General features: G+C 32.3%; 2 protein-coding genes across 7 annotated transcripts in view; one reads left to right on the top strand and one right to left on the bottom strand.

Moving 5' to 3' along the window:
- Pof1b (POF1B actin binding protein) overlaps window positions 1–14,248 on the top strand; it is a 98,202-nt gene extending 83,954 nt beyond the window's left edge. The window contains exons 11-17 of the mRNA XM_010612873.1: window positions 230–343; window positions 1,164–1,316; window positions 1,599–1,718; window positions 3,296–3,424; window positions 4,238–4,320; window positions 11,857–11,971; window positions 14,232–14,248. Coding sequence (XP_010611175.1) covers window positions 230–343; window positions 1,164–1,316; window positions 1,599–1,718; window positions 3,296–3,424; window positions 4,238–4,320; window positions 11,857–11,971; window positions 14,232–14,237 — 720 coding nt within the window. The 3' untranslated portion in view covers window positions 14,238–14,248. The remainder of the gene's footprint in view (window positions 1–229; window positions 344–1,163; window positions 1,317–1,598; window positions 1,719–3,295; window positions 3,425–4,237; window positions 4,321–11,856; window positions 11,972–14,231) is intronic.
- A 4,321-nt stretch (window positions 14,249–18,569) lies between these two features.
- The window catches only part of Znf711 (zinc finger protein 711), a 27,910-nt gene continuing 22,648 nt past the window's right edge, over window positions 18,570–23,831 (bottom strand). For 5 of the 6 annotated variants that reach the window (XM_010612868.3, XM_033760298.1, XM_010612866.3 and 2 more), the window contains 3 exons: window positions 23,195–23,242; window positions 21,771–21,914; window positions 18,570–21,287 (listed from right to left, as the gene is read on the bottom strand). In XM_010612868.3, coding sequence (XP_010611170.1) covers window positions 20,110–21,287; window positions 21,771–21,914; window positions 23,195–23,242 — 1,370 coding nt within the window. In that variant the 3' untranslated portion in view covers window positions 18,570–20,109. The remainder of the gene's footprint in view (window positions 21,288–21,770; window positions 21,915–23,194; window positions 23,243–23,831) is intronic. The other variant, XM_010612872.3, reaches the window with a different exon arrangement.

Genomic DNA, 23,831 nt, shown 5'->3' with positions numbered 1-23,831 from the left:
ACTCCACTGAGAGTTGTTCAGTTCACTAAAATGTCCCTTCCAATGCACATTTTTAGATTTTCAATAATTTTAAACCATATTTTGCTTAACTTTCAAGAATTCTGTTTTGTTAAACTACAAATGGAACAAGTGCTTTTGCAAATCTTTCAGTGCAAACAAGCCTGTATATTATATGTCTATTGGCAAGTTTCTGTAATTCTGAATCATAATAAATAAATTATGCTCTTAGTCACTGGAAAATGACAAGATAAGGCTTGAGAAGGACTTGGCATTCAAAGAATCTCAAATAAAAGAGTATGAAGAACTCTTGGCATCAGTGAGAGCAAATAATCGCCAGCAGCAAGTAAGTTGATGCTTTTGTTGATGATAAGCTAGATTAATAGCTTTTATATGCACAATTACTGACACATTACAGTTTAGAGATTCAGTTCATATGGAATTAAAATATGATGGAACAATGTGTTCATATGATAAATTATTGGCTTTAAGTGTTTCTAATGACTGAATACCCTCTCAGATAAACATATTCTTTAAATATAAAATATACACACAAGTATTTCTGCTGTTGGTTGATGACAAGAATTATATAAATATTGAAAATCAAAGTTCAATGTCATTTAATCTAGTAATGTGGTAATCAAAAAGCATTTATAGACCTTGACTTATGTATGTACCATGAACAATAAATGAATGTATGAACTGTAATAGAATTTCTAAGCAGAGATAATTCCTATAAAATTATAATGAATCTCTAAGGGTCACCCCTTCTTAATCTTCACTCTCATGACTGTCCTGAATTCCTACTTAACTGTGTGTCTAAATTTAATAAATATTAAAATTAACTGTGAGTTGTTGCATGCATAACCAGGCACATGGTCTTTTTGTTCAAATATTGTCAAATAGTAGCAAGAATCTGATGATTAAGTTGGAACACTGAAAATTCAGCTAGTAATGATTCCTTTTCACTAAAGATAGTCAAGTGAGATTACGGGCAAAATTAATACGTTATATGGCTGATTTGACGTAAAAGCTAAGGTTAAGAATGTATCAAAATGGCCATGGAGAAATATTTGCTTGATTTGACTGAATCAATCAATTAAAAGATAAGTCCTCTGCAAACAGTAAAGTGCATATTTGTCTACATGTTTGTGTCTTCCTTACAGCAAGGACTTCAAGACTCAAGCTCAAAATGCCAGGCATTGGAAGAAAATAATCTTTCTCTTCGACATACACTATCAGATCTGGAGTACAGATTAAAAGAACTGGAGTATTGTAAATGTAATTTAGAAAAAGAGAATAAAAATCTTAGATTACAGGTATTAAAAGTTTGTTTTAACTATATACTATTACTGTAATTCTATCATTACAATCCTAGCATTGCCACTAGTTAAGTTGAGTAAGTGGACAGAATTATTTCAGATGATCTCATACATGGGTCTTATACTGATATTTGAACTTTATAAAACAAATTCTGAAAATTTCTCTTATATTAATGATATATTTAATCATGTGGTTTCCATGTAATAACAAACCTTGTAACATAATACGTATTTTCTTCACATTAATACAATTACAGAAAGTTATTTTGTATTTTGTAGGTTTCTGAGACTTGCACAGGTCCAATGTTGCAGGCTAAAATGGATGAAATTGGCAACCATTACACGGAGATGGTAAAAAACCTGAGCCAAGAGAAAGACAGAGAGATCTGCAAGCTAAGAGTATGTTGATTCTACATTGTATAAATACATAGTTCAACACAGACATTCTAACCCAATCATGATAGTTACAAATTTAATACAAGGAAAAATCAATTGGAGTTTTAGGAATATGTCATAGAACACTTCATTTTAAATACACGTGTCACTGCTATTTGTTTTAGCTTAATCTCTTATAGGGCAGCATGTTAAGATATTAATTCACTGTTTTGTATTTTTATAAATGTACTTTGTGGGGAGGTGGAGGAAATTTTATGATCTTGCTTAAAGCATGCTTATGCAGGCAAGAGCAAAATTCAAGATTATTCGGCAAAGCCATAATTGAATTTATAAAAATCCTCAGTTAACTTTGAGATATGATATACATCAAGGACTTTGTCAAGCACAAAAATAGTGTAGAACTTTATGTCCCTGAAACTGGTATTAAAATCAAGATACTTGCAAGGATAATTATGTAGTGCTTTACTTTATAACTCTTTGTTGAACTGACTTAATAAACCCCTTAATTTATTGATTCTGAAATGTACTTAAATGCACTTAACTATTTTAGTGGACAAAAATGATTGTATTCATCAGCATTTCTGGACATGATATTCAACACATACAATTTGAAAGAAGAAAGGTTTGATTTAGCTCATAGTTTGGCGAGATTCAATCTATTGTCAGCTGACTCCAAGGGACGAGTATCATACCAAAAGGGCATGGCTGAGTAAAGCTGATTTATTTATGGTAGCAGATGAGCAGAGCAGAGGAAAAAGATACCAGGAGATCAGGTGAAGGACCAAATATACTACCAAAGGCCACGCCTCCATAATTCACCCAGACACACTCAGGACCATGCAACAAATCCAACAAAAATTGACATATCAGTTTACAATGATCATAGATTTTTCTCTCCAAATGTCACTTTACAATATTTACCAATAAATAGTCAAACAAAATATAATTTATTAAAAAGCATACTTATTGTTCTGCCAGATTTCTTCTGCCAGTTTACTGTTCCTTTGAAACATTACTAATAAACACTCTAACCTAACAGCCATCTATGTGTACATATGCGATGAAGAGAAAAATAGACAAGGTTTATAGTCAGAAGACCTGTCTTAGAGTTGAAGATTTGTTACTTGGTAATTCTGCGCCCTTTAAACTCTGAAATTCTTTTACCTCTTTTGTTAATAAGGGTTATAATAGTGCTTATCTCACAAGGATGCTATGAGTATTGTGACAAGTCAGGCAGGAGGAATAACTTGTGAATTTAGAATCACAACAAATATTAGCATTCAAATGTTTTAATTAGTATATGAAGGACTCTGAAGTTTGTTTTCTAAGTTTTATTTTAATTATTGGGTTGCAAGACTATTGCTTAGATAATAGTCTCAAATAGTAAAGGAACCTTTAAAAATGAGAATTTCCTAACTGGCATTTCATTTCATAAAATTTTATAGAAGTTTATAGCTATTGGCATTTTGCTTTTCATTTCATTATTGGCTGTATTGCCTCTGTGATAACTAAACCATACAAGAATTTAATTATGTTTTATTAGTGAGGGTTATAATACTTATTTCTTTCTAAATCTTTAGTCCCAGTTAAACCAGTACCAAAAAGATGTTTCAAGAAGAGAAGGAAGCTGTAATGACTTCCAGTTCAAGCTTCATGAACTGACAAGCTTGCTGGAAGAGAAGGATTCCCTCATAAAGCGTCAGTCAGAGGTAAGGAAAAGAAAGGATTGAGGAGGAGAAAACTAATACAACTCAGTAATGTGAGAAAAATGCTTCCTATGAACTAGAAAAAGACGCAATTCTGAGGCACACTTTATTATATGCCAGTGCATTGAAGATTTATATTTCAGGAGAGATAATTCAAATGAAATATGGCATTTAAGCAAACATTAAGGGCCATTATATTGCACTGTTGATATTTTAAAGACATTGACTTTATATTTCATTATCAGTGAAATGCCCCCATAATCCAGCAAACTACTTAATATATTATGAGCTGCTTCATCAAGGGACTACATTACATTTCTTCTTGTGTCTGCAGCATATAGCCTAGCATCTGGCATATGATAAGTACTAAAGGAACTACCAAAAATGGTGGCTAATATATTACTATTATTGGGTAAATGGTGCTTAGAGTTAACATTCACTGATTAACTTTTGTATGAAGCTACATCTGCTTCCATATTGAAGTTGCAATGCTTTCATGTATTGGATATGCTTACCAAGCTTTTTAGAACAAAAACTTTCACAACTTTATCTTGAGAATTATAACCACTCAGTTTCAAGTTATGTACCAAATATGGATATCCTACTTTGGGTAGTGATTTTTTCCAAACACATATAGCTTCTTGAGTACTGTGAAAAAACGCTATATGCTACTTAATATTTGGGATTCAAACACTCTTACCACAAGGCTCAGAGGAGAGTGGAAATTATTAGTAACCTTGTTAAGCAACCAAACATGCTTCTTACCTCAAGTTTCTCCTTTTTTTTCAAATGATTGTATTGTCTTCTATTTGTAAGGAACTCTCAAAGTTGAGACAAGAAATATACTCATCTCATAACCAACCCTCCAGTGGTGGAAGGACTACTATTACCACTAAAAAGTAACGTATTTTTTTAAAATTTAATTTATTGGTACATTCTAGGTAGACAGTACAGTTACATTCATTACTGGAATCTTGTACCTTTACATGCCAGGTCTTGGTTCTCATTTTTTCCTCTTGTCCCCACCTTCCCTTCAACCTCCCCTCCCCTCCCCCCTTCAAACACTTTAATTCCATTTTTACATTTTCTCATATTTTTCTCTTTTTCCCTTATTCCCCCTTCCCTATCCTTCTCACTGTCCCTACACCTTTGGTCCTTTTCTTCCTATTTGCTAATTGTCCCACTAGGATCTTGAGTACTGTTTAATTTTTCACACCAGAGATACTGTATATGTGTGCCTTATTTATTTCACTTAGAAGTATATCCTCAAAATGTACTCATTTAACTATGAATGAATCTTTCTCATTCCTTATGGCTGAGTAGTATTCCATTTTATAGAAAAACCACATCTTCTTTATCCAGTTTCCAATTGATGGACAGATGGGCTGTTTGTAATAGCTAAAACTTGTAAAGTATTTTTAAACAAAATTTTAATATGATTTTTATTATGTAATTTAAGTCATTACATTTTAATTGATATAAATAAATATATATGTATATGTATGTCTCACTAGACAGAATTTGGATTTTCCTACTAGCCAATAATTCTACTAAAGAATAAATATTCATAAGAGATTTCTATTGTTATTTTTAAATACACCTGTACTTACCTTTTCCATACTTAAAATGTGTTAAATACAAAGAAGTAAAAAATAAATAATTGCTTTAACCAATTATATTAGGTTAGACTTACTGAACTGCACATGATGACAACCAATTTAAACTGAAAATTCGTAAATTAGTGGCAGTTGCTTAATGGTCAGATGAATATGTGTGCTCAAAATATGTTTTCATAAATCTTTCTCTATATCTTGGCTCTGCTCTTTCCTGTGTAGATGGCACCCTCAGACAGAGTTTCTCCTTACTGTAGTGATATGACTGCAGCTTACATCCCAGCAATTTTGCTAAACCAAATACAAAGTAACTGTTTTGTATATGTACTAACTCCCCACGATGAATCTAATCATTGTATACTGCAAGCATGTAGTAATAAAAATTTAAAAAGAATTTCAGCAAATGTCTACTCTGAATATTTAATATAAATGGAATCATTATTATTTTATTTTGCATTGTAAAGATGTGTCCATGTTTTAACATATGCCAGTACTTCAATCTTTTTGTTGTTAATAATATCCCATTTTATAAAGGTACAACATTTTTATTCAGATAATGAATATTTGCATTGTTTTTCATTTCTGGCTGTACCAATAAAGTTACTATGAATACATTTTTACAAGTTTAAGTAGAATATGTATTCATTTCTTTTGAGTATACACCTAGGAGTTGTGTACCTAGGTGACATGGCAACTCAACATTTAACTATTTGAGGAACTGCCATATGTTTTTTAAAGCAGCCTTACAAGTGCACATTCCCATTATCAGCAGATGAAGGTTCCAATTTATCCCCAACCTTGCTAACATTTATTATTGTCCATCTCTTGGATTTAACCATCCTAAGTGGTGAGTAGTGTGCCATTATAGTTTGATTTTTATAGGAATTTCATTGAATATGCACACAAATCTGGGTAATATTATATTAATACTAAGTCTTCTAATCCAAGAGGATAGGACACCTTTCTACTTCCAGCCTCTTTAATTTTTTATTTCTTTGTTTGCTTTTTGCTTTTCTTTCTTTTGCAGTGCTAGGGATGAAACTCAGGACCTCACACATGCTAAGCAAGAAGTGTACAACACCCTAAGCTTTATTGTCTCAAGGCTATTTTTAGTTTTCACTGTATAAGTGCCTTAGTTATTTTCTCATTTCTGGGACAAATACCTGACACCTACAAGTTAAAGAAGGAAAGGTTTATTTTAGCTCACAGTTTATAGAGGTTTCAGCCCAGAATCTTGCATGCAGAGGAGAAACAGACCATGTCAGGGAAAGCAGAAAATAGCAGCAACAAGCCTTCCTTTCCCATTTATCCCATCCAAATGACAAGCCTATTGGATGGTGCCACCACATCCAGGTTAGGGTTTTCCATTATCCACACCCAGAACATTGAAAAAACAATCAGTGGGCTAATCCAATTATCATACCCTTAATCCAATATCACACACTCATGGTCCAGGCACTCCTAAAAGCCTCACTCTGCAGCACGTGAAGCTTTGGGGGACATTTTAGATATAAACTATAAAAAAAGTCTTAAAGATCTTTTGCTAAACTTATCCCTAAGTATTGTATTGCTTATTATTATTATTATTATTATTATTATTATTATTATGGTACTGGGTATCAAACTCAGGTCCTTGCACTTGCGAAGCAGGCAGTGGAACCACTGAGCTAAATCCCTGGCCCTTGCTTATAATTTTTAACTTTTATTAGTGTATGATTACATTCATCACAGAGAATTGATAACACATATTCTTTTTACTTTCCTTCCCTTTTCCTCCCTCCCCCTCCATCTCTAGATCCCTTTCCATTTACAAAAGATCCATATTCCTCTTTCATATTATGTTTTATTTTGTTCTTTAAGTTATTTATATTTTGAGTTTCTCATATAACAGAAAACATGTGGCATTTAAGTTTATTGCCTGATTTATTTCACTTAACATTATGGTCTCAAGGTACATCCATTTAACTAAAAATGACTTGAATTTGTCTTTATGACTAAGTACTACTCTTTTGTGTCAAATAACCCATTTTCTTTACCTGTTGATGGATATACAGGCCACTTCCAAGACTTAACTATTATGATTTTTGTTGCTATAACATGGGCAAGTATGTATCACTGTAATACAATGTCCTTGATTATTTCCAGAAGATGCTTAGAAGAGGGATAGATGAGTTGAATGGAATTTTTTTAGTTTTTTTGAGGAATCTCCACAATAATTTTCATAATGCTTAGACCAGTGTACATTCCCACCAGAAATGTAGGATTTCACTTTTCTGCAGCCTCGCCAGAATTTGTTATAATTTAATTTATTGATGATAGCCATACTTTCTGGAGTAAGATGGAATTTCAGTGTTGTTTTAATTTGCATTTTTTCATTGAGTTTATTGGTACTTTTTAAGTATACAGTACAGTTACATTCATCATTGGGATCTTGTACCTTTACATGACAGATCTTGGTTCTCATTTTTCCCCATACCCTTGCCCTCCCTTCACCCCCTTTCCCCTCCCCTGTTTACAAAGACTTTGTTTCCATTTTTTCCTTTTCTCATAGTTTTTATTTTCCCTTATTTCCTTTTCCCTACCCTTCCCACTTCCCCTACACCTTTAGCCCTATTCTTCCTATTTCACTTTTTCAGTTATACAATTTGATCTTATTTACAGTTTGATTTTTTCACACCAGAGAAATGATTTGGTATTTACACGTGTCTTATTTATTTCACTTGAGTATGACCTCAATATGAATTCATTTTCTTATGAATTACCCTAGTTTTTCATGCTTTATGGCTGAGTAGTACCCAGCTATCCCTCTACTGGGTGACTTTCTTAAAGAATTAAAAGAATCATACCACACTGATATATGCTCACCCATGTTTATAGCAGCACAGTTTGTAATAGCTAAAACTTGGAGACAGCCCAATTGCCCATCAGTTGGAGACTGGACAATTTGCATTTTTAATAGCCAGAAGTGTTGAGATTTTTTTTCATGTATTAATTGGCCATTGTACTCATTGTGAGAAATGTGTATTCATTTAAGTTGCCCATTCTTTTATTGGATCTTTTTTTAAGGTGTCTAATATTTTTATATTATACATTATAGCTATTACATCTGTCGGAGGAGTAGCTGGCAAAGTTTTTTTTCCATTCTGTAGATTGTCTCTTCACTCTATTGCTTCTTTGCTATGAAAAATCTTTTTAATTTTCTGTTTTTATGTCTTTATAAATGGAGTTGTCTACTTATTTTCACTTTTAGAATGTTCATTACAAATTATAGAATTGCAACTGATATTATATGTTCATATTTTTCTGCAATTTTGCTAAACTTTTTACTTATAATAGTTATCAGACTTAAGGTTTTTATACATGATTGTATCATTTGGAAATAGAGATAGTTTGACTTCATTTACTATCTGAATTCTAGAATTTTATTGCCTAATTTCCTTAGAACCTCCAGTAGCAAACAGAAGTGGCAAAAGTTTATATACTTTTGTTTTCTTGGACTGAGGGAAAAACATTCACTCTAGCCTTTATATTTGTTAGCTTTTATCAGTATGATGTGGGATTTTCTCAAGTTGAACGTGTTTTTTAAAAAAATCTTAAGTTTATGGAACTATTCTAAGTCATAAAAGTGTATTGAAAGTTTTCATATCTTTTGTTTTTTCTTTCTTTCTTTCTTTATTTTTTGGTACCGGGGGTTGAACTCGGGTCCTTGTGCTTGCAAGGCAGACCACTGAACCACTGAGCTAAGTCCCTGGCCCAGTTTTCATATCTTTTATGTACTTGTTTAAATGATCAAAATATTTGTCCTCTATTCATAAGATGCATGTCATTAAAAGACATTCTGATGTGACAATCTTGCATCCTTTGAATAATACCCACTTGTTTGTATTTTATAATAATCTTTTTGTAACTGGATTTGATTTCCAGAATTTTGTCGAGAATTTTCTTTACATATTCATAGATGATACATATATAGTTTTCTTGTGATATATTATATATGATAAAACGTACAATGTTTAAAAATTATAGTAAAACACACATAGCAATTAATCTCTCTAAAATATTATTCCATGCTTCAAACACATTTATATCAACATTCCAGCCACTTTATGAAGCAGTTCTAGAATTCCTCTTTCCAGAGTGTCTTTACAAGGTGTGATTAAAAAAAAAAGTGAATACTGCTGTTCAGTGACATCCAACTGAAAGGCAGACATCTAAAACCATTACAGTGTTTCCTTATCCACTTTATTTTGTAGATATTGATTTGATTCTGATACTGAGGCAGCCTGGACAGTGTAATAAAAGACATTAAAAAATAATGACTTCCAGAGTCGCCTCAGAAAGTATGAAGAATTATGGGATAAATGTTTTGGTAGCGAGCGGGAGTACTTCACGGGAGATTAATGGCAATGTATCTTTCGCTGTAATATATTTTTAAATTGAAATAATGAACATATGTTTAGATCACACCTCATTTTCTAATTTGGAATCAGGATAAAGTTAGCTTTGCATAATTAAATGGGAAGTGATTTTTCTATTTGGAAGAACTGGTATTAATTATTCTTTAAGTGATTGATAGTGTACTAGTTGGAGTTATTAGAGCCTAGGCTTTTCCTTGTGGGAATTTTTTTTAAGTTGCCAATTCAGTCTCATTACTCCTCATAGATATATACTGTGGCTATGTACCAAGTGGATGCCTGAAGCTTTCGATAGTATTAAAATATGTATTTACTGGGCCGGGGATTTAGCTCAGCGGTTCGGTGGCCTGCCTCGAAAGCGCAAGGACCCGAGTTTGATTCCCGGTACAAAAAAAAAAGTATTTACTGTAGTTTTCTCCTAATTATTCTTTCCCTAGATCTTAACAACATCAGCATATTATTTTGTGTTTATCGCCTTAATTCCAAAGTTTTCACCTTTTCCCTTAAAGGAAACATATCTTCTATTTGGCATATATGAATTGCAAAATTGCTACTTTTGTAATTTAGGGCCATTATAAAGTAAATAGTTTCGTGAACACAATTTGTGCTACCATGACAATTGACCTGATAACTGAGAAGCTACTAAATTACTATCAGGTGGGCAGCATTCATATATAACATGGATAGAAGGGATGATTCACATCCTGAGAGGAGTAGGATAGCAGAAGATTTCATTATCCTACTCAGAACAGTGTAAAATTTAAAACTTGAGAATTGTATATTTATAGAATTCCCCACTTAATATTTTGGCCATTTTATTGTCTGATTTTCACTATGTCTGATGAGAACTATGCTGTTAATCCTATGATATTTTTCCTCTTTGAGTACTATTTTATCTCTGAATATTTTTAGGATTCTCTACCACTGCCATTTAGCAGTTTGAAAATGACATACCCTGCTGTGGTTTTCTTCATATTTATTTTCCTTGAGGTTCACTGAACTTCTTGGATCTGTGTGCTTCAATTTTTAATGAAATTTGGAAATAATTTGATTATTTCTTCATTCACTCTGTTTTCTGCCATTCTGCAATATACACATATATGTACACACATATACTGTGTGTAATCTAATGATTCCCCATAGATAACTCATGCTTTGTACTATTTTTCAGTCTTTTTCCTTGTTTTGTTTCAGATTTCTCTTGTTTTCAAATTTACCAGTCTATCTTCTATAGTGCCGTCTGTTATTAATCCCACTCAATATTATTTTTCATTAGAACTTTAGTGTGGTGTTTTTATATTTCCATTTCCCTTTTCATTACGGTATTATTTTCCTCTAACTTCTTAAATATACACTGTATATTTGTATATCTCTAACAGATGCAACTTTTCCACTTTTTATCAGTGTTATTTCTTGGTCAGTTTCTTTTCTTTTTTTTTGAACCAGGGATCGAACTTGGGTCTTGGCTTGCAAGGCAGGCAATAGAACCACTGAGCTAAATCCCTGGCACTAGTCTGTTTCTAATTTATATTATCTTAATTATTAGGTATATTTTCCTGTTTCATTGTATGATTACTATCTATTAATAGAATGTCACATATTAAGATTTTAGATTGTTGAATTCTGCAGTTTTTGCTATTATTTAAAATATTTGGGAGTTTTATTCTGGGATAAAGTTAAGTAACTTCTGTATACACCCTAAATTTAAAAAGTAATAAAAGTAAATTTCAAACAACTTAATACATTAAAATCTCACTTTATAAACTGTTACAATAGCTTCCAGTGTAATGCTAATTTCATCCCACTACAAAAGCAGTAGTTATATGTTGTCTATGAGCTGCCCCCTACTTAGGTATTTTCAGTCTGGTTAGTGGAACACAAAAATTTACCATCCCTATGTGAGCCCAAGGTATTGCCAGGCTACTCCTTTCCAATCTTTTCTTAAACTTTGATAGCTTCTTCACATACAAATCTTGATCACCTACAGGAGAGCCTGCATAGGTCTTCTCTCCAACTTGTTTTCTTTTCTCTCATACTCTGCCCTACAAGTTCTGGCTATTTTGGATACCTTATCTGTAAACTCTGTTACTTCAATTGGTGAGTTTGCTGAATTGTTTGATTTCCTTTTCTCTACCCTGTAATCAAGAAAATCTCTCCAGGCAGAGAGCCAGGTGTGTGTGGGGCTCATATCATTTACATTCCCTTCTGTGACATCAGTGTCCTGTGCTGGCAGTGATGCATCATAGCCAGAGGAAGAGGGTCCTCTTCTTCATTATTACTACTTTAAAAGAATAATGGTAACATGTACTCGTCCACTGGAACAAAGTTTAAAGTCATTCAGAGGCAAATTAGTTTAATAACAAGACTCTTTTCTCATGCCATATGTAAACACTTTTCTTATGTACAGGTACAGGACACAGTATCCAATCCTAGGCCTCCTGTATGATGACTATGAATATATACCACCAGGTAGTGACACACAGACAATTGTGATTGAGAAAACAGAAGACAAATGGACTTGTGTAAGTTCATGTGGATATTTATAGTCCTATTATGACTATATTTTAGCCTTTAAATCTTAAGTAAAATATCAAATGTCAGACAGTTATGAAGGGAGGATGCGAGAGGCATGTTTTAATGAAATTTGTTTTGCAATCTTGACTATATACCTATTTCTGTAGACTATAATTTTAGACTTTTGAAAGAAGAGAGGAGCTATGTCTATTTTCTCACTGGATTGTGAGGTCCTCCAGTTTCAAATCTCAAGAGTTTATAGTGAGGCTGCCAAACAGTCATTTTATTGTTGTGTACTCTACTATCTACCTTTTAAAACATCCTTGAAGATTAATAGATAGTACAGACTTCAACTTCTAAGTACTTTAATCCATTTTTGTAAAGGGGCTGATTAAAACTTTATAAATGGCTGACAGCTACTTTCCTAAAACTTTTATGGATTAATTTACTAAGGTGTGATCATCACAGAGAAAATGTGTATTTTCTAGCAAAGTAGTTCTCTCCACAGGTAATTTTGACCCCTGGGACACATTTCCAAATGTTTAAAGAAATTTTAGGTACTTATAACTAGAAAGCGGGTATATTAGCATTTAGAGGGTAAAGGTCAAGGATGCTGCTAATATTTCTATAATGTGGAAGATAATCCCTCACAACAAAGAATTATCCTGCCTAAGATTTTAATAGTGCTGAGGTTGAGAAACCTTGTGAATACAACAAAGTGCTCTTGGTTTTTTTCTTAAGTATATGTTCCTACACCTTTCTAAAAAATTCTAATAGTAATCCACTGACATCATAGGAATGTGTATGATCTCTCAGATGCAATGGACAAAAAATGCTTGGGAATTCCAGCTCTTAAACCATATACAATCCAACTCAAAACACTAAAAATAATGTGCATTTTGTTAAAATGCCTACCTATCAAACTGCTGAGGCACAAAAAGCAGGCAAAACCAATCTATGACCATCAAATAACCACCAGTAACCACTTACTGAGTGGTTATTGTTGGAAGGTGAGCACAGTTTGCAACATATAAGGGCAGTTTGGTTACTAATAATATTCTGTTTCTTGAGCTAGGTGATGGTTGCATGTGCACGTTCAAAATCTGAAAATTTATTTAGCTAAGTGCTTATAATATGTACTTTTGCTACATTTATTCTATATCAATATGTGTACTATGACAAGTAATTGCTAAATATACAAATGTCAATCAAAATTTTGCAGAACCTTTTGAAGAAATCTCAAAATTTCAGATGGCTTGTTAATAAAATTAAGCATTTGCTAAATAACTCATTTAAAATATATATTTTGGGACTGGGGATTTAGCTTAGTGCTTTGGTCGCCTGCTTCACAACATGAAGGTCCTGAATCTGATCCCCGGTACCAAAAACAAAACAAAAGTAAACAAACAAACAAAATATATACAAATATATATATGAATAAGTGTATATTTTGGTTGAACAATCTCAAATATTTGAGTAAACAAAATAAGACATTTTAAGCTTTGAAGCCCTTCCATAACTCAAATGAAATACCAACTTTGTAAATATGCTTTTCTGTCATCAGTTGAAGCAAGCAATTACTACTAGTAAGCTTAAGACAAAAAAAAATCATATAATTTGATATTTAAGTTTGTTTTTCTTAGGTCACTAATTAGTTGAGAGTTACGTGTAAATCGTCAACTGCTAAAATGAGTACCTGTAAACCCTGTAGTAGCAAAAGACAGGTCAATATAGGATTTAAAATTTATCACTAAGAATTAATTTCACACTAAAATCCAAGACTTAGAAGTAATTGCTGCTACTAACCACATGTGTCTTACAAGTGGTAGCAATGTGAGAACCTGCCAAATAAAGGGTCGAGAGTAGTAGTAATTTCTTTTCCATCCATTAAAACATGTAGCAATAAACACTAAAGTTGATATCTGTAAGTGCGATAGACACTGGTAGCAAGTTTATAATATATTTAACTAAGTCCACAAATGATAGAACTGTACTTATTATTAGAGATCTTTGGCCATATATTTAACCTCTAAATATGACATGAAGGATGAAATTTATTTAATCCTCCCTACTTCCTAATGGTCATTTAAATATATACCTTGACTAAAGTCAGAGATCACTATTTCACTATCATACAAGTCCCACAAAAGTGCAGTGCATTCGCTTTGTTTTTATACACATCAATCCAAATATTTTTCCATAACTGTGTACATACATTAAAAATCTTTATGAACCAATTGTAAAATAACCTTTTGTTTTCTTTTCCAGCCATGAATGAATCCACTTTAAACTATTACAACTCTAAGAAGGCTTTCTGTCTGCATTTTGTATTTTATTCTTTTTCTGTTGATAAAAGCCAGTCAAATTTTTGAACCATATTACTACTGAATGAATCAAATGGAATGACTTAATTCTGCAGATAAGTTTTCCAGCTATTTATGAGATTAGAATTTTCTGTAACATTTATGTATTCACTATAAATCCAAAGTAAAAGAGAAAACTGCTTGCTTAAACTTTGATTGCAGACAATGTAGAACATAGCCCACGAATTTTCAGACAGGGTGCTTTCTAGATTGCCTACTAAGTTGTAGGAGTAGAGACTTTATGTTATTCAGTGAGAGATTTTCTCTGATATTAGATGTGCGATTCTGCAACAAGATTTAATAATGCTTTTAACAAAAACAGGCCAAAATTGAAAAAATTTAAAAAATAGGTTAGTGTGTGATAGAGTCTGAATTTGCTTTTCTCATATTAATCCTGTGACAAAAAAGGTTTTATTGCATGTTATCTACAGCTATTGAAAATATAACTATATCAAAGGTGATGGTTAATTTCATTTAACAGGGAAGTAGGACATCTTTTTAAATAACTAAATCCACTAAATTGTGCATTATACTACTTGGTCCTAAGTATATCTCAGTGCCTTGGCAAATCTGTCCTTTTGCAGCATATTTGCCCACAAATTAGCAACTCACATCCTTAAAGCGTATAACACTATATTGTAGTAGTGGGCAAAAATAGACTTTCATAGTGCTATATATACATAACAATGAAATACTATATAAAGACCTACAGAATAAATATAGCAACAACACATATCCTACTTGGAAGATATTTTATAGTATTTAATGTATTCAGAAATTTACCAAATGGACTCTATCATAAAATGTGTAAGGAAGTATTTTTAAAAATACATTTGCAAGAATTTTTAAAAATTCCCCAGATGTGGCAGTTGAGAAGTCAGCACTTTCCTGACCTACTTGATATATGCATAGGTAGAGGCTTATGAAAAGGTCCTTGTCATACCTAACATTTTTAAAAATGCATATAAAATTTAAAGTACAGATAACTATATTTTTAAAATATATATTTTGAGGGCTGGGGATTTAGCTCAGTGGTTCCACTGCCTGCTTCACAAGTGCATGGTCCCAAGTTCGAGCCCCGGTACCAAAAAACAAAACTATATATTTTGCTTCTGATTTGTGATTGAGATCAATAGAAAAAGTAGTGGTATCTTTTCCTCTCTCCAGTTTAAGGCCACTTATGTATAAAAACTGCAAAGATATCAGGTGAGGAGTTTACCTAATTTCTATTTTAGTGTTTTCACTTTAGACTTGTCAAATAAAATGGAGACTATAATGGCATGCAAAGTAATTTGTTTATTTGTCTAAATATGTTAAATATTTGCACTGTTTTTGTGGAAGTGGAAGCAAGAAATGTACATACGGATTTTTAGCTTAGCTCTCTATCATATAAATAATTGGAACTAACAAGCACAACTCTAATTAAAAACAACCAAACACTATAAGGACTTCCTGATGTAAACTACCACAGATGGCACTTTAATGTAGTTTGACCTTGATTTGATTCCGGTTTCTGCCTCAAATTAGAATTTCTTTGGTTTAAAGTCTAGTTTTCTATGTTCCATAACTCACTCACGTTTCAGACCTAAGATTCTACAATGCATTCTTCCCATCTCTGTAACGATGCTGTTACTTTTTCTAAATATAGACAGTACAAAAGAAACAAAATAAATCTTTAAAAAATTATATCTGTAGGGCTGGGGATTTAGCTCAGTGACACCACTGTGCCTGCCTTGAAAACACAAGGTCTTCAGTTCAATCCCCAGTACAAAACACACACACACACACACACACACACACACACGCATACATCCAGTACAATATATATATATATATATATCCAATTTAAGTCATTTTAACAAAAACCCATGATCATATTTCTTCCATTACTGTAGTCTACAAAGGTCTTTCTTTTGAAAGTAAATGTTGTGAAAGTATTTCCTCAAATGGTACATATTCCAAATCACATGAAATTACTAAACTTACTGTTTTTCCACAGTACTTTTTGTGAAATTAAAAAATACAAAGTATTTCATATTCACCCTAGAATAGTAAATATAAAACATTCACATACAGAACATAGTGAACATATCTTTGTTAATAAACTCTTTAAAAATATTCATTCCAGAACAAGATATACTTTCTTTAGTCTGCAAAGGAATAGTGGGATTGTCATTTGACATGATTACATTATAACCAATATCAATTTTATGATAGTTTTGGTAGTCTTAGATTCATCTCTTATAGACAATGAGATGCTAATTCTATGGTCTTGAACTTTGTATTGTCATCCTATCACGCTAAAATAATAGTTTTGTTACTGAAGTACATGTTCCTAAAATCCTTTATGTTAAGGGGCAGCCTTTGTGATTTTTTCTTTGCTTTTACAGGCTTCTTACTAACACAGTGTTGAATACTACTAGTTCATATGTGTAGACTTTTTCATAGTTTAGTAAAGAGGTCTGATGGCAGTCATGCTGTAATTTTTTCGCGTTAGAATCTAGCAGTGATGGCAAACCTTTTAGAACTTTCAATGAAAGAAACAGCCCACTGTGGTATTCATGCCATAGGTTCGCCACCACTGATCTAGGATAACTGCATTTTGGAACTAGGACTTACATTAGCGGTTAAATGGGATATCAGTATTATCAACTGGTTCAGATTTTAAAATGGAGGATTCTCTTTGGAGTTATTTGGGTGAAGTTTAAAGAAAAAGACATAACAGCATTTGAAGGTGCACATGAACCATTTTTAATGTACAGTATAGTGCTAGATAGAACCTTGAACCTACTGCCCATAACAATATTCGTATTTTTCTTTCCATCATGCCTTACGCCACTTAGAAGTGAAAAATGGACCAAACCATCTGCACATATTGGCCTGAAACTGTTCTGGAAAAATGATTCTCCATTCAATTTATTCTTTCTTGTGAAGGTACATTTAACTGCAATTCCACATTTTTGGATGGAAGCTTTTATGCACATAGGGAAGGTTTGGGCCAGTAAAATTATATTTTTAAGGCAATATTTCATTTATAACTTTGGGCTGAATTTATGCTTTACCTGAGCTGAAGTTATCTAGGCGTAATTTATAAGAAAATCTGTCCATTTTTATCCAACTTCACTGTAACCATAAATAACAGGAATGACTTAACAGGACTCTGCATCCTTCAGAAATTCTATGATGCATTCCTCATGTAGCCTCCAGAGTCATCAATAGTAACACATTACTCCTTTCTCAAAACTCCCAAATAGCTTTGAACTTTAAACTTCTCACAGGTCCTAACAATTTTCAGGCCCTTTCATTTACAGTTATCCAGCCAAAGCTTATTCCTTCTCAGTTATTTGTATTTATAGATTTCTCTGCCTTGCTCTTCCACAAGATCTTTATTTAAGTAGTTCCTTCTTGCCACTTATGTCTCAGCTCAAATGACATGTCCTCAGGAAAATTATCTCTATCCACTCACCCACAGTTATAAGTTTAAGAAGAAACACTAAAGTGTGGCAGAATTGCATTGGATGCTTTGCTCTAACATAACTCATATGATAGGAACACATAGAGAAGCTGGCTAGAAATGCAAAATTATAGGTCCCACAAGTGAATTAGAATTCACACATTATGAACATTCCCAGGTAAACTCCAATTAAGAAGCACTAGTCTTAACATGTAAATCTAAATCTTGTTCTGTTAATGATTCTTTTAAAAGAATAATAATCCAATTGACAGATTTTAACTAGTAATTCCGTTTTCTGTTTGTTTGTTTTGGTAGCAGGGATCGAACTCAGGACCTTGCGCTTACGAGGCAGGCATGACTCCACTAAGTTAAATCCCTGGCCCTAACTAGTAATTAAATATATCTAGTATATGAATTTTATTAAATGCTGATTAGTTAGAACACAGCTACTTAGTTTAATGCTCATTTTCAGAAATATTTCCTAAATACCTAAATCAATACTTCTTTTGTATGTATATAAATAATTAGATTTATTCATTTCCCAGAACTATGTCATATAAACAGGTTAAGAATCTTTACTTTTCTCTACAATACTAGTGTCAGGTCTCAAAATGGACATTTTATTTCTAGCATTTCATCATGGTTTTAGCAAACTGTATACATCCTTGAGGAATAAGCATGTCATACTCATCACAATTATTTAAATTCCTAGCCCATGTTTTTGCACAAAATTCAACCAGATGTCAAAAAGGAAGCAAATTAGCTGAGAAGTTTTAAGTGAAAAGTATTTTAATAAGCAATGAACATTACAACATATCTTTAAACAAACTCGTAATACCTTGAAGTGCAATAAATGCTTTTTATTGTATGCTCATTTCAATGAGTAACATTGAGAAATTATAATCCCACATAACAGTGACAATCTTATTTTACAGCGTGTACATCATTTACAGCCACATAACACACAATTTTATTAGATTTTCCAAATTTAATATTCAGAAGTTAGGAAAGATAAAAAAATTTACTCTCAAGGAACAGATTCTTATCTGGTGCAAAAACAGAAAGGTGAACATTATTTGAAACACAAAGCCACAATATAGCATGAAGTAAAATTACGTTGAACAGCTGAATATAAACATGAAGCAACTAAAACTTAAAAGTACACATCATGTGCATTATATTTATGAACAAGATTTTCATTAAGTTTCCCTAAACCAGCTTTTAATATTAAGCGCCATTTTGATTTGCAGCATGCTAACACAAAGCGTTGTTAAAAGGATGCATATTTTAAATTTATACACTGTAAACTGAATATCCATCTCCAAACTCTATTGGCAGCATATTGTTCTGTTAAATACTGCATAAATACTGCCTAATAGTGAAAATGCATGTTAATAACATGGTATATAGATTTTTAAAAATCAAAAATTTCAATAATGGCATAAAATTGCACCTTTAAACATTAGAGCAAATAAGACTAGAACAATCACACTTGCTAAGACTGTCCTAAAAAACTCTCCAAACATTATATTTAAGAAAACTGTGTTCTCTCAATTTAATCTTGAAATCTTAAGAAATATAGTGCTGATTTTATTTGCAACACTACAGTTGCATCCACTTCAGAAAGCCACATTTGACTCAAATATACTCTTGTCATATATGTAATACTGAACAACAACCGACTTGAACATCAGAAAAAAGGGAGCTTTAGTCCTAGGACTTCAATCACAAATTTCAGCCCAGAATTCTATACTTTAAACATCTTACCTGTGATAAAATATTAGCAGCTCTGAAATTCTTTTTTTTAATAGTACTGAATTACACTAACCTGTTTGTCAGTGAAATTTCTTTTAACAAATACATAAAACGTTTGCCATTTCTGGAATTCAATGTCCAGTTACAATATAAAAGGCTCAATGACTAAGTGACTAATGAATTTTATTTCCCCACCCTGTTTCTAAAATTGCATAAAAGTGAGGCTTTACTTGTTATAGCAAAGCATTGCTAAAATCCTCTTTTCAGAAACATTTGTCTCAATTATGATCAACCAATTAAGGTATTTGTATTTACCTTTCCTCTGTATTTTAATTATGCATAAAATAGTATTAAATAGACAATTAAGTCTGCAACCATTCTATGGTGCTTTTAAATTCTTTAAGTAACTTTCAAGGGGCTGAGATTTCCCCATCAATTCAAATATTTTAAGATCTTTAATACAAAGAATGTAAAGTTATGGTTTAATACTAAGTTTTGAAACCAGAAGAAATGGTGAGGTCTTCCTCCCAGGTGCCATATCTTATATTCTAAATAGCTTTTTAAAATATATATCTTACATAAGAGCCTCCTTGTGGTGCCTCATAATATGCTGATTTTTTTCTGATGGTCTACGGAATCCTTTCTTGCAGAATTCACACCTATGTGGATAGTCTTTTGTATGTATTGAGATTACATGTCGTTTAAAGCCAGATGCATCTGTAGTGCTGTATTCACAATACTCACATTGGTAAATCTTCCTTCCAGTATGAGTCTTCATATGCTTTTTGAGCTCATTTTGTTGTCTGAACCCTCTCTTGCACCTTTTACACTTCAATGATTGATCCTTAGTATGAACTGAAAGGATATGACCACTAAGAATAAATGGATCTGATGTTTTAAAGTCACAATGCCTGCACTGATGAATCTTCCTACCCTTATGAATGTCACTATGCTTTTTGAGCTCAGATGGACGGTGGAAACCTTTATCACAGACCTCACATTTGTGAGGGAAATCCTTAGTATGGACAGATATGATGTGCCGCTTAAGGTCACTTGAATTGGTGCTCTTATGATCACAATGTGGACACTGGTGTGTCTTATGTCCTTGAAACAAATCCAGATGGCGCTGAAGCTCCCTTTCATCACCAAATGCTTGGGGACAATGCTCACATTTATATGGCAAATTACTGCCATGCTTAGACTTAATGTGAGTTTTCAGATTAGACTGATCTGCACACCTGAAGACACAATACTGACATTGATATGGCTTCTCACCAGTATGGGTTCTCATATGTTTCTTGAGTTCAGAGGGATGTCGAAAACCCTTCCCACACTCAACACAAACATGAGGAAAATTCTTACTGTGAACAGCCAGTAAATGTCTGTTCAACAGTCCTTGTTCTGCAGTTTCATAGTCACAATATTTGCATTTGTGCATCTTCGGCTCCTTATCTCTTAAGATAAGTTTATTTGAACTCAGTGGACTAGCCTCTCTGTATCTTCTTGTGTATTCTGTAAATTCATGAGATTTGTCAACTTTGTTTATAAGCTTATGGCTTTCTAAGTGGTTATGAAAACTCACTTTCTTGTTAGTTGTAAAGTCACAATCTGTACACTGATATTTTTTTCTCATCAAATGATCAGGATGATTCTTCATGTGCCTTTTTAAGAATCCCCTGGATTTAAACTTTTTTGTGCAAATATGGCAAGGGTATACTGTCAGGGGTTGCCCATCAGGACCTATTATAACAGCTAGATAAAAAAAAAGGAAATGGTGACATTTGGTCAGACTTTTTTAAAGGATTTTATAACAAAGGTGCCAAAACTAAATGACATTTACTATGTGGATACTATACTAAATAAAATCCTGTAAGATAAAAAAATGCACATTAAAACAAATGTATGGGAACGTAACTCAGTAATAAGTAATAAGTGGCACTCTACTAAATACCACTCACCTGTCATAATGCTACCTTCATATGTTCTTTGAAAGCCAGAGTGAGCACAACCTTTATTGTTAAAAGCAACTTTAAAATTCTATTTAAAAATATCTTTCAATAAGGGAAAAACAAGTAAATTTTTATTAGGTACCAGTCTCATTATATAAAAAAAATCTATATCCTACATAAATAGGTACGTAGAAGGTATGCCTTTTTGCAACTTATTTTTTTGGGGGGTATAAAAATAATTGCACCTCTGAAATTATTATAATATTCATAAAGCAAAGTATTTTACCTGTTTGCCACTGTCTTGTTTCTCCCTTTCTCCTCTTCTTGGCTTTTTGTTTAAGGATTTTATTTGTATTAATGCTATCACAAATTTGAAGATATTGTGCTGCTGTACTACTTCTGTTTTCTAATGTCGAGTCCAAAGGGTTTCCTTGGAAAAATTGGTACACAATTAAACAGCACATATTTATACTTTTTTGCTCTTGACATTTACAAATTAATGCTGATGACACGGTGCCAAGTTTGTATTGTGATAGTAAATTTCAGAAAGTATATTTAATCTACTTATTTTCCCCCACTTCATACACATATATATGGAAACACTTTGAAAAGTATATCACATGAAATAAATACATCAATTTGATCATCACAAAAATAAACTAATAAGATGAATATAACATAAAAAACTGAATTTTATAACCCTGTACCAAATCTTGGCATCAGACCAATTTCTCACCAATGGAAGCTGATGAAATCAAAGGGATTTAGCAAGAAATATACATATAGTAGTGAATTAATATAGTCATGGTAAGTATATGATAATGTATAAAAATATGTGTGCTTTAGAATAGTATACCTGATGTGAGGAATATTAAATATTAAGTATCAAGATTGATTTTAGGGATTAAAATTTATATGGCAGGCAATTTGTTGCAATTTCATTATGATTACTGCATATAGAATAATGTCCTTAATAAAATACAAATCTATCATGGTATCATGCAATTTAGTTTTAAAATGCATGTCTACAAAACTGTCAAGTTAGCTTACATGCTGTGATAAATTGCTCTCATAAATTTCTGTGAAGTCTACATTAAATTTAGAGTTAAATATTTCCCAAGGAAAAAACAATAACTAGACACTGTCGTAAGAAAAAAAGTCTCCTTGTGTAAGAAACAAAGAGATACCTATGGAATAACATTATATAAATTATGTTAAAACTAAAGAATAAAGTAGAGCCCAATCCACAGTACAAAAAAAATGAAAAAAAAAAAGAAAAGAAAAAGAAAGTAGACTCATGGATTTTAAATATTTGTATAAATATATTTATAATCAGCTGGTTGCCATGCAAATATAAAAGAATCTCCACACCAAGGAAGATATTAACAAATGGCAGATATCACAGGTAATTTTTATTTTTCTGTCCAAATATTTTTGTATTTTATAATTGTTTCCATAGTATTGTAAACTGCTAGATATTTGTACCTTGAGAGAAATCTAAAATGAACTATATATTGACAGATTCATATATAATATGTTCAAATATAAACTAATTCCCCAAAGGGGCAAACTCCTATGTAATTAGATTAGGTCCAACCAGGCAAATAATACTCCAACACGTGTCTAAAGATACAAATTAATTATTCTTTTCAAAGTAAGTGGAAAAAGCCAGATATTTAACTTATATCTCACATAACAATGATCTCTCACCTGATGCTTGACAATCTTCATACCTTCGGGAAACTCTTCTCTCATCTCCTAAAAAAAAGGCTAATTACAAACTGATATGCTGATTATAGTGACTATCATGTTTTAGCATATCATATTTTAATCTACAAAATCTCACTTTGCCCACCATTCTTTAAATTAAATAAAATTTTTGTTGAGCTCGTCTATTCCCATAGATAAGGCAATTTCATACAATGAAAATAAGAACTGGTGTGAAAATAGGACTCACGTGTAAATATTTAATAGTTTCTCTGGTGTGAGAAACTGAAAGTGTAAATGAGAATCAAAATGTACAACAGATAATGTGAAGTAGGGAAAAAAGTCCTAAGTGGAAGTGGAAGCTGTTAGGCAAAGGAATAAATATGAGAAAAGTGAAAAATGGAAACAAAGTCTTTGCAAGTAGGAAGGGGTGGAGGGGATGAAGGGAGGACAGGGGAATGGGAAAAAATAAGAACCAAGATATACTATGTAAAGGTACAATTTCCCAATAATGCATGTTATCATACTGTATACCTCAAATGTACCAATAAACTTAATGAAGAAAAAAAAAAGAACTGCTGTGAGCATCCTTGGAATTATTAATGTCTAAGAACAGTTTTACTTTTTTTTTTTTTTTTTT

This window comes from Fukomys damarensis, unplaced genomic scaffold, assembly GCF_012274545.1.
Source record: "Fukomys damarensis isolate Sample0158 unplaced genomic scaffold, DMR_v1.0_HiC HiC_scaffold_39, whole genome shotgun sequence".
NCBI classification, from domain to species: Eukaryota; Metazoa; Chordata; class Mammalia; order Rodentia; family Bathyergidae; genus Fukomys; species Fukomys damarensis.
The sequence above is the reverse complement of the archived record's forward strand: the minus strand, read 5'-3'. Positions and strand labels throughout refer to the sequence as shown.